The 10,569-nt window shown below is 40.7% G+C and overlaps 1 protein-coding gene across 4 annotated transcripts in view; it reads right to left on the bottom strand.

Moving 5' to 3' along the window:
- Window positions 1–854: 854 nt before the first annotated feature.
- Window positions 855–10,569, bottom strand: part of LOC150085001 (muscarinic acetylcholine receptor DM1-like) — a 181,659-nt gene continuing 171,944 nt past the window's right edge. For 2 of the 4 annotated variants that reach the window (XM_090375705.1, XM_090375704.1), the window contains exon 2: window positions 855–2,889. In XM_090375705.1, coding sequence (XP_090231831.1) covers window positions 855–2,813 — 1,959 coding nt within the window. In that variant the 5' untranslated portion in view covers window positions 2,814–2,889. The remainder of the gene's footprint in view (window positions 2,890–10,569) is intronic. The other 2 variants (XM_090375706.1, XM_090375707.1) reach the window with 1 other exon arrangement.

Genomic DNA, 10,569 nt, shown 5'->3' with positions numbered 1-10,569 from the left:
GAATTAAAATGGGGGATTAGCTCAGAATTAAAATGGGGGATTAGTTTGGAATTAAAATGGGGGATTAGCCTGGAATTAAAATGGAGATTAGCCCGGAATTTTTTATCTTCTGACGAAAGTTGCCCTTAAAATTGAAATTAGCCTGTAATTAAAATGAGATTATCCTGAATTTTTTTATATTCTGGCAGGAGTTGCTTTTAAAATGGGAATTAGCTTGGAATTAAAATGGAGATGTTGCCTGGAATTAAAATGGGGATGTTGGCTGGAATTTTTTTCGCTTCTGGCGGAAGTTACCTTTAAAATGAGAATTAGCGTGGAATTAAAATGGGGGATTAGTCCAGAATTTTTTATCTTCTGACTAAAGTTGCCCTTAAAATGGGAATTTGCCTGGAATTAAAATGGGAATTAGCCTTGATTTGTCTTTCTATTCTGCTGTAAAGTTCCCTTAAAATGGGAATTGGACTGGAGTTTTCTCTTCTGCTGGAGGTTGTCAATAGAATGGAAATTAGCTTGCAATTAAAATAGGGATGAGCCTGGAATTAAAATGAAAATTAGCCTTGATTTTTCTATTCTACCAAAAATTGTCCTTAAAATGGGAATGAGCCTGAATTTTTTCTCTTTCGCTGAAAATTGTCTTCGAATGTGAATTAGCCTTAAATTGAAATGGGAGACTGCTCTATAATTTTTTCCTTCCGACGGAAGTTTGTGCTGCCATCTAGCGAATGTACACTTAACTATAGAAAGACATCGGTGTTTATAGTATTGACCTTTTTATTACATAACCTAAGTCATCGTATGACATTCATTTGTGTGTAGTATACAGTGGTGTACAAAGATATGTGAACAAATGGTCTTTAGCTAAAATATCCTCGGCCCACTAAACTACTCTTCTTGTTATGCCACTTACAAGAAAGAATTCGAATATAGGTACGTCTAAAATTGGCGTTACACAATGCATAGCAGAGGGGATTTACGGTGCTGTTAATGTAACACAGATAGTAAACAAAGTTCCATAAACCCTGGGGGATACATTCATCTTTCTCGCATCTGCTGAGAGTTTTTATGAGCACCAAAACGTTGTACGGAGTCCAGGTGATGATGAAAGCCAACAGGATGGCACTTAAAGTCTTCGCTGCCTTCTTCTCTTGTTTTCTTTCTTGCTGCTTGCGTTTCTTCTTTGGAGCCCGATGTTTCGCAACCTGCTTGTGTACCAACTTTGCATGTAGAGGGAGTCTTACGATGTCCATTGCAGAATCCGGTGGTCTTAGAGATCCGTGGCGACATCTTCCCAAGTTTGTCGGCTTCTGATCGGAATGAATGCTTGGACTATCCGACTCCATCAAGGGTTCCATGCTTGTCTCGGCTTCCAAGTCTTCTTCTTCTACGATCATCTTTATCGAAGCTTGCGATTCGCCTTCGCCGTCAACTGATGGGTGGGAGGGTAGTCTGATGGTGATGGTACACACCAGATCGGAAGAGAAAGATCTGGTGGCTGGAATTTTGGAAGTCGATGGGGTAACTTCTGATCTCCGAGGGCCATTGCGGTCTGTCATCGGGATTGGGGGTTCGGTGGATCGTGGATGAGAGGGGTGATGAATCTGAATGAGATGGTCTGAGCGAAAACTCATGGTTGTTGTGCGTGAGCAGGGTTGAATTGGGGTTTCGGCCGAAGCGGGCGTAGTTGCCGGAGATCCGTGACTGGTACTGTCCTCATCGGCAATTTCGGCTTCCCGGTCCAATTTGCACAGTGATAAGAGAAGTTCTTTTAATCTTTTGGGTCTTGACTTGTGGTTTGCCGGCATGTACTTGGATGTCTCCACGCATAGAGATGTTGGTACATAGGTGGTTTCGGTTGCCTCCTCTAGCACACACGATCCGCTACGTGACCTTTGACACTCCTCTCCATCTGGGGGATCGTCGCTAGAGGTCGACTTGCGACTGTCATCTTTCTTGCCAGCTTGTAAATGCGTAAGATCCTTTTGTCTCTTCTCCGTCTCCCTCCAGATCCTCCAATAGAGGATGATCATAACAGTTACCGGGACATAGAAAGCGGCTATGGCAGTGCCAAAGGTCACGAAAATATTAGTCTCTAAAAACTGGATGTAACATTCGTGATCTTTGACCATCCGCTGTCCTTCGATGTACGGCCAAGCGTAGATCCATGGAGGCCATAGTAACAGTGATATCACCCAGGCAGACGCGATCATACACGCCGCCCTACGCGTTGTTCGCTTGGCCCGATAGGTCAACGGTCGTGTTACGGAAAAGTACCTGTCGAAGCTGATGATGAGAAGATTTAACACCGACGCGTTGCTGTTGAGGTAGTCCAGTGCCAACCACGTATCACAGATGAAGGCTCCCAGGGGCCAGTGACCGTACAGGAGAAGCATCGTGAACAGCGGCATCGAGATGAGACCGATGGAAAAATCAGCGACGGCCAGACTTAAAAGGAAGTAATTGCTGATCGTCTGCAACTGCTTGTCCAGTTTGAAAGATATCATGACCATGATGTTACCAATCACGGTCAACAGGCTGAGAAGTCCGGCAACAAATGCGATGATGATCACTTCTGGAATTGAATACGGTGATCCTCTAACCGCTTCTTCGTCGTGATCGTTCAGAGTTGAGTTGATATGCAGGTTCCAGGAAGATAGATCAGACTCGTTGTACAGAGCGTGAGGAGTGGTTGAATCCTCCTCCCAAGAGGTTGTTGAAATCACTTCCATCGTGGCATCCAAAACTACCATCCATTTTGTGGGAGTGTCCGAGTTTTGATCGTTGTTCCACTTGGATCCACCCATGGAAGTAGCCATCGTTGAAAAAGGAGCCGAAGTCCGTTGCAGTTAAATGATTGTATTACCGCTAAATGGAAGAGAAGGTTTTGGTATCCTAAAAGAGAAACAAAAATCCCAATTAACTCTATATGTAATTAGTTCTCGGGCATTATTATTAAAAAAAAAAAAAAAAAACATCAATTTAATTTTGATTCTATCCTAGAGTCAAAAAAATGATCCTCATTGAGGTACTGTTGATATATACTGAGTGATCATTGAATTATGACCGTCTGGACTTTGACTCCACTAGATGTCTGAGACGACCGCAGGGATCTGCAGCCATGCTATATGCAAAGTTTTCCACAATCAGAAGAGATGAGAACTGCATGTCCATGCGCCTCATTTCCCGTTCCAAAACATCCCACACGTGTTCAATTGGACTGATATCAGGCGAATTTGGAGGCCAAACAACATGGGTGATATCTTCACTGTGTTCCTAGAACCAATGTGGTCCAGCATGAGCTCGATGACGCTCGATGATCTTGTAAGATGTCATTTCTCTTTGGGAAAAATGTAACATGGTAGGATGTACATGGTCTCCTATGAGATCACAGTAGACCTCACCATTGAAACGTTGGTGTATACCCCAGTCTAGTCCTTGCCAGCAAAACGTGCCTCGTATTAAGTAACCACCGCCACCTGCGTGGACAGTCGGCACCATGAACAATGGTTCCATGGATTCGTGTCGCTTGCACGATAATCAGCAGTGAGGAGAGGATGTGTCTTGGGTCATCTGCTGTGGAACCACATACGTCCTAGTGTGTGTGGCGCATCATCATTTGAGATATCGTTTTTGCATTGCCCACATTGTATTGGGACATCACCTGTCGCACACTGACCTACTGTTGAGCCTTTACAACGCGGCGCACCCTTCGCTCACCACGAACATCCAACTTGCATAACCCTTTACAGTTCTGTCGACGGGAGGTGGTTTGACCAGTTCGACACCATTCTTTGTGCACTTTATCCACAGTGGACATTGAGCAACCAACAAGACGTGCCGTTTCCGATATGGAAGAATCCGACGCAGGAGCCCCCACAATTATGCCCTTCTGAAACTCCATGGTATCTGTAGTATGTCCCATAATTGCTATTTTATCACTTTGACTTGCACAACCAGATGCAAATTGCCATTGCTCTAGCATATAATAGTCCATTACTGATGGGGTCGTCCTAATTCAATGATCACTGAGTCCATACAAATAATAAAAATGATAAGAATAGAAGTGGACATGCATAAAAAACAATGAAATACACTGCCCTCCTATTAATATCGGAACACCCCTCCTTTGAGAGTTCATCATGTCCTACCCAAGCACCACCTATCGGTCACAACTATAAATATGGTTGTAAGCCTTTGAGGAGAGAGTAGTAGGGTTGTGAATGTAAGATTGAGCGGTCGAATTAAAGTCATTTATAAATATTTTAATTAAAAAGGACCTAGAGGTGATCCGTGGGGGACATCGTTAAGGAAAATAAAATATCTTCAGAGTAGATGATGCTTGCAGCAAGCAACTATGATTTAAAATAGTCATAATGAATTGTGATTATAGGGAACTTTGTATTTTTTTCAATACAACCTGAAGAAGGACTAGAATTACTTAACCGACACGTACCTTCCTATTAGTTTTATATATGAAACGAAGTAGCAATAAAACTTCTGACATAAATAGTTTTAATTGAAAAGTGGTTCGGGAGGATTCTTGTGGCGATTTAGAAGAAAGTGCGCTGGAAGTAAACAAACCCAAAAAGCAAAGCCCTTTGGGATATATTTCTCTAGAACTTTCTTAAGCTCCCTTTCGCTAAAGGGTAGTAATTAAATGGGCCTTTCGGCGCAAGAACTATCTTTAGAAGGCATCTTAATGATAGACATCAGCAATGGTATGCACGAGAGGCGAAGAGATAAATGGAAAGAATGAGAAACCGAAGGATTTCGCTAATTGCTGTATATAATGATGGAAAAAGCCCTTCTACCGCACTGGTATAAATCCATTTCGGGAAAGTAGCAGCCAGCTACTTAAGGGGTCGCCTCGATAGCTTTCCTAGTTATTCTTAATCCCACTCGGTAAGTAAAGTTCGTAAGAAGGAAAATAGAGGAGTCGGAGAGAGAGAGAGAGAGAGAGAGAGAGAGAGAGAGAGAGAGAGAGAGAGAGAGAGAGAGAGAGAGAGAGAGAGAGAGAGATTCAGAATCATTTTCTCCTGCTGTTTTCAACTATCAGTTCTCTATCGGAAAATCGATCCTTGCTTTACTGCTTTGAAAAGAGTTCATTGCTGGTCGAGGGGTGGGGAAAGGACCGTTTCTGTTCGGTTACGCTGATAACAGAAAGAAAGAAAGACAGAGTTTTCTCTGTTACGTTGTAATAGAAAGAGAGACAGAGACAGACATAGATGGACAGAGAGAGAGAGAGAGAAAGAGAGAGACAGAGAGAGAGAAGGATAGATAGATAGAGAGAGAGAAATTAAGAGTGGGAAAGAAAATGAGGATCAGAGAGAAAATCAGAGAGAGAGAGAGAGAGAGAGAAGAAAAAAGAAAAGGTAAGGGTGAGAAAGAAAACAAAAGTGAGGCAGGGAGGAGAGAGAGAGACGTGGACAGGAAGGGCAAAAATCAGAAAATGACAGAGAGAGAGAGAGAGAGAGAGAGAGAGAGAGAGAGAGAGAGAGAGAGAGAGAGAGAGAACTAAAAACTAAGCGAAAGATGCGAAAAGGAAAGAGTGAAAAGTTAAAGCAAGAGAGGGGAATGAGGAAAAAATATCTATGAGAGAGAGGCAGAGACAGGAGGGTAAATATCAGAGAATGACAGAAAAACTAAGAAAAGAGACAGAGTGAGAGAGAGAGAGAGAAGGTAAGAGTGAAAATTTGAAGAGAGAAAGAGGGAGAGAAATGAGGAAAAATGTGTGATAGCGATAGAGAGAGAAAGAGACAAAGACAGGAGGAAAGGAATCAGAGAATGATAAAGAAAGATAGATAAAGAGAGAGAGAGACTAAGAGAAATGAGACAGAAGGTAAGAGTAAAAAGCGAGAGAGGGAAAGGGAGAAAAGGCGTGGAAGACAAAGACAGGAGGAAAGAAAATGAAAATACAAAAAGTAAAAGAGAAATTGGGAACAAGATAGAGGTACAGAGAGAGAGAGAGAGAGAGAGAGAGAGAGAGAGAGAGAGAGAAAAGGAGACAACGACAAAAACAAGAGGAAAGAAAATGAAAAGACAGAGAGAGAAAGAGGGAAGGAGAAAAAAGACAAGACTGCGAGAAAGATAAACAGAGCTACAGCGAGAGAGACAAAGAGAAAAGGAAAAAATAACAAAGACAGGAGGAAAGAAAAAAGGAAAGACAGAGACACCAGGAAGGCGATCACATGCCCAGTGTTCTTCTACACAACGTGGAGGTGGGCCACAACTGCGCATGTACTGTGGCGGACCTCGACTAACTCATACTGAATGTCCAAAACGAGTTTGGGATCATTTAAAAAAAAAAAGAAAACAAAAGAACCATCACACTTCCACTGTGGGGGGGCGGAGATGGGGGAAACCCCTGGTGCCGTTTGACCCAAAAACACACTTTACACACTTCCACTGGTGGTATGGAAGACTAGTGGATTTCCACGGTTCTGTACCTAAGGATCCCAAAGCCATGTGCCAGCAAAATCCCGCCTCGTGCGAAGGGCAAGAGGCCAGCAAAAAGAAAATCCCGCATCCACAGGTAGTTGTGAAAGTCGTTGTGTGCCAGCATTCCCGTGCAATTGAGATTCAATTAAATGTACCAGCGAAAGATTCTGTCCCTGCACAAAAATGAAAAGCGGGAAAAAATTAAAATTCCTCACCCACTGATAGAAACCAGTGAGTATCAGCAGTTCCGTACCACAGGAGAATCCTGGAAACCAAATCCTTGGTACCAGCCAAAGAGTTTGCCTCTTGAGACCACAATTTCTGCCCCTTAAGGGGCTGCCAAGAAACAGAAAAGAAAATCTCCGATCCATGGAAAGAAAAAGGAAATCCATATGGTGAAGTAAGAAATCTGTTGCTCTAGGAAAAGAGAAATATCTAGCAAGTATTCTCTCCAGGTACGCCCTCATAACTCTATTTTATTATTTTAAAGAGAATTCGTACGCAACAGTTTCAGTAGAATCTAAGAGCCTAAATGAAGTATCAGTATGAGTTTTCTTCCATGGCTTGATGTTCGCATCATGTCCTACAATTGGAGAAGAAGCAGGGGTGTACCACTCAATGTCTGTTTTCTTTTTGTAAATACTTCTAGTGGAAATCTTTGGAATGCCTGAAAGGATTCTTCATTGTCCACGAGAATAGCTTGATTTCCTTCAGCAAAAATTATTATGGTGCGAATTTATTGTTGATCTTTGATCATTATAGTTGGAGGATTGATGTTTGTTGTTTGTTTGTTATTTGGTTTTTAGGAGCATTAGCAACTAAGGCCATATTGCTCCGGGGTATACGGTGGTCATTCTCTGACCTTTCCGCATCCTCCGTATTTGGTGGGCACGGGTTCGAACCCCGGTCTAATCAAGAAGCGTGTTCTACGCACTGCTGCTCCTGCCCACCTGGCTACGGAGGCGCCATATGGAGGATTGATAAATCACGTGAGCCCAAGTTTCCTCGGACCAGAAATAACAAGGATGTGAGTTGACAAGGTCGAATTGAAATAATTTGGAACTAGGGATCCGTGACCAGTGATTAACAATGAAGAGTAAAGAGTGGGGCTGAACCATTTCTTCTCATCCCTTCCGGTGAAGAGTAAAGAGTGGGGCTGAACCATTTCTTCTCATCCCTTCCGGTGACAAAACTAACATCTGGTAAAAAGTTTCGTTTTACGTGTCCAGTGTGTGGCTGGTATTCCATCTGGTTTGCTAGATATTTATTCAATAGCAGAGACCTTTGTACACAAGATGAAGGACCATTGGAAATACCAGAGCATAGATCTTTAAAGTGTGATCAGTTAGCTTTAAAATTGATGTTTGTTGCCTTGTGAAACCACGCACCAGAGGAGGCGTATGTGGCCATAGGGATATAACTAGCCTTATAATATAGGGAAATAGTTTCCCTATTTAATCCGCATTCGGTCTTGATGATACTGATTACAGCGTTTGTATACTTTTTGATTTTCGAAGTCAGATGGTTGAAGTAGGCCACAAAAATTTAATCGATTCTCCACAATAACTCCAAAATATTTATGTTATGAAACCATTGGTATGGAACTCTCATTTATTTTAACGAGCGGAGGTCTTCCATAGTCAAATATTCTCGTGAAAGTCATCATCCTGGTCTTTGAAGCAGATATACTCAGGTTATTAGCAGCTGCCCAAGGAAGATCAGAGAGGACCATGTTGGCGCGGGACTCGAGATCCGAGCGAGATTTGCCTGCATAGATGAGAGTCAAATCGTCAGCATATGATATTCCGTGTGTCTTATCAAATCTACGAAGTAGCCAACTGGCTAGAACTATATTCTAAATGATGGGCCCCAAGACAGAACCTTGGGGACACCTCTGAAGACTTTTCTGGTTTGAGATGGCTGATTTTAGATCACTCATGGTAAAGAGTTCCGTGTCTTCAAGGGGTTGGTATAAACAGTTGTTATTTTTGATGGGACAATGCTCAGGGGACTAAATAGATAGATAAACGTGTGGAAGTAGCCTGTCCAGTAGAGCATTGACAGTGTCCTGACAATTTCAAGTTTCTAAATTGTTGCTAAAGACGGTATTGTTAACCTCTGTAGAGTGGATTTTTTTCTGAGATTATGTAATAGGCCCCCATGGGTTAGAGTTGCCAACAGTTTGGACAAGATTTTACCATGGAGCAAGTTTCTGATTAGCAATGGCATTTACTTACCTCTTCTTCAAGTCGCCATATGTTTTTAAGTCTATAAAGTCTGTAAAGCCCTCCCTAGTCTTTTAAGTCTAAGGGATGGAATGATACTCAATGTTTACTTAAATATCCAAGAGGTTATGATTCTCAATGTTTACTTAAGTATCCAAAATTTAAATGAGCTCTTGGCCAGGCAACGATCACATATAAGAAACACCTAGAAAGAAATAGATGGGAACAAAATGACGCCATCTGTTGAGCACCGTGTGTTTTTTATGAAAGAGTTTTATGAAGTATAATTTTTTGACAATATACAGGGATCCAAAACTCTTCTGTAAAACTTCGGGAGCGTGTTGAGAATAGTAATAAAGAGTTCTTATGGGTTCCAAAACACCTTCTTGAACTTCTTGCAACCAATTAAATCCAAAAAGTCATCGATAAGATTTACTGCCTTTTAAATTTACAGATAAAAATATAGTCATAAGGCGAATCATGTAAAAAATCACGTGAATCATGTTTTTTTAAATCATGCGAATCATGTTTTTTTAAATCATGTGAATCATATTTTTTTTAATTATGCGAATCATGTTTTTAAAAATCATGTGAATCATGTTTTTAAAAATCATGCGAGTCTAGATGAAATCGACAAACAATGCTGCGTAGATACGTGTGCGTCTGCACGTGTGCGTTACAACGTAACAATTAACTTGGCGCGTGGAAATGGACTACGTGATCTGAAAGTGACTTAATCATGTTACCAATAGCAACAATCCGGTTGCTATTGGTAACAGTTCATTCCAAAATGGCGGCCACCTAATGAGACAATATTTTATTTCATTCGAAAAGGAAAGCTACAAAATTTCAAGAATTAATTAAAGGAAAATTGTAGAAAATTGTAGAAGGAATTGTGAGATAATTATTTCATGAAATCCTTCGAAATGGATAATTAAATTGAGGCTGCTTCAACAGTAATTAACAGATTTTGGTAGCCTGTTCTTGTAGCGTGTTTTTCGACTTAAAAATAAGAAAAAATCTATCTAGATGTAAGAGTGTTTTTTTTTTGTTGTTGTTTTTCTATTTTCACAGATCTTTCCACGGTTTCGCACAAATCTCGAAGTAATGGGACTTGTAAGGAACTCAATAAACTTCTGTGTTCTTACGTACATCTTTCTTTAATGAAGTGGTGTTTTATAGTTTCCAAGAAAATACTCAAGAATCATTATACTAAGAATGAAAAAAACGTGTAAGCGATGTTTGAAGTAATTTTCTTCGATGAAACCTTTAACCAAATGTCATCTACAGAATGATGTTGGGTGAATTAGCCCGTGCTGCGCCACTGAAAGAACTTGGGCTATTTGAAATGATAATGAAGTCAACAGATTAGCATGAGCGACAAATAAAAGAAAAAGAATTTCCTCTTCTTAGGTTCTTTGGAATTTTCTTTTTGATGAATTTTCTGTTATTGGGTGCTTTAGAATTCGGAAAAAAAAAGATTCAAACGTAGATAAATATATATAACGCATGTATCAAACCACTATTTTCAAGATAAACTATACTGATAGCACAATATATTAGAATAATCAAAGAAAATCCTACAAATATTCTTATTGATTGTACGAGTTTAGATGTCTTTGTAATGTGGAAGTGAACAATCGAAGTTCGTGTAATACTTCAAGCGTAACTTACAACGTCACTCACGTGCATTTAAATAGCATCTTAGGACAGTTAAAAGCACTTGTATATATTGCGTTTCTGCACAGCTGCATCCATGCATATGAAAACTTTCTCTGTGCATTTCCAAGTTATTAAAGTAGAAATATGTTGGGGTTAACAGAATTTACAGCTGCTCAGTTAAAATATCAAAAGAGAAGTTTCGAGACAGTAGGCTGCAAACAGATCTGCAATAAGCCTAATTGGATCA

The sequence above is a fragment of the Mastigoproctus giganteus genome, chromosome 6 (genome assembly GCF_048544385.1).
Source record: "Mastigoproctus giganteus isolate SK-2022 chromosome 6, ASM4854438v1, whole genome shotgun sequence".
NCBI lineage: Eukaryota > Metazoa > Arthropoda > Arachnida > Uropygi > Thelyphonidae > Mastigoproctus > Mastigoproctus giganteus.
The sequence above is the reverse complement of the archived record's forward strand: the minus strand, read 5'-3'. Positions and strand labels throughout refer to the sequence as shown.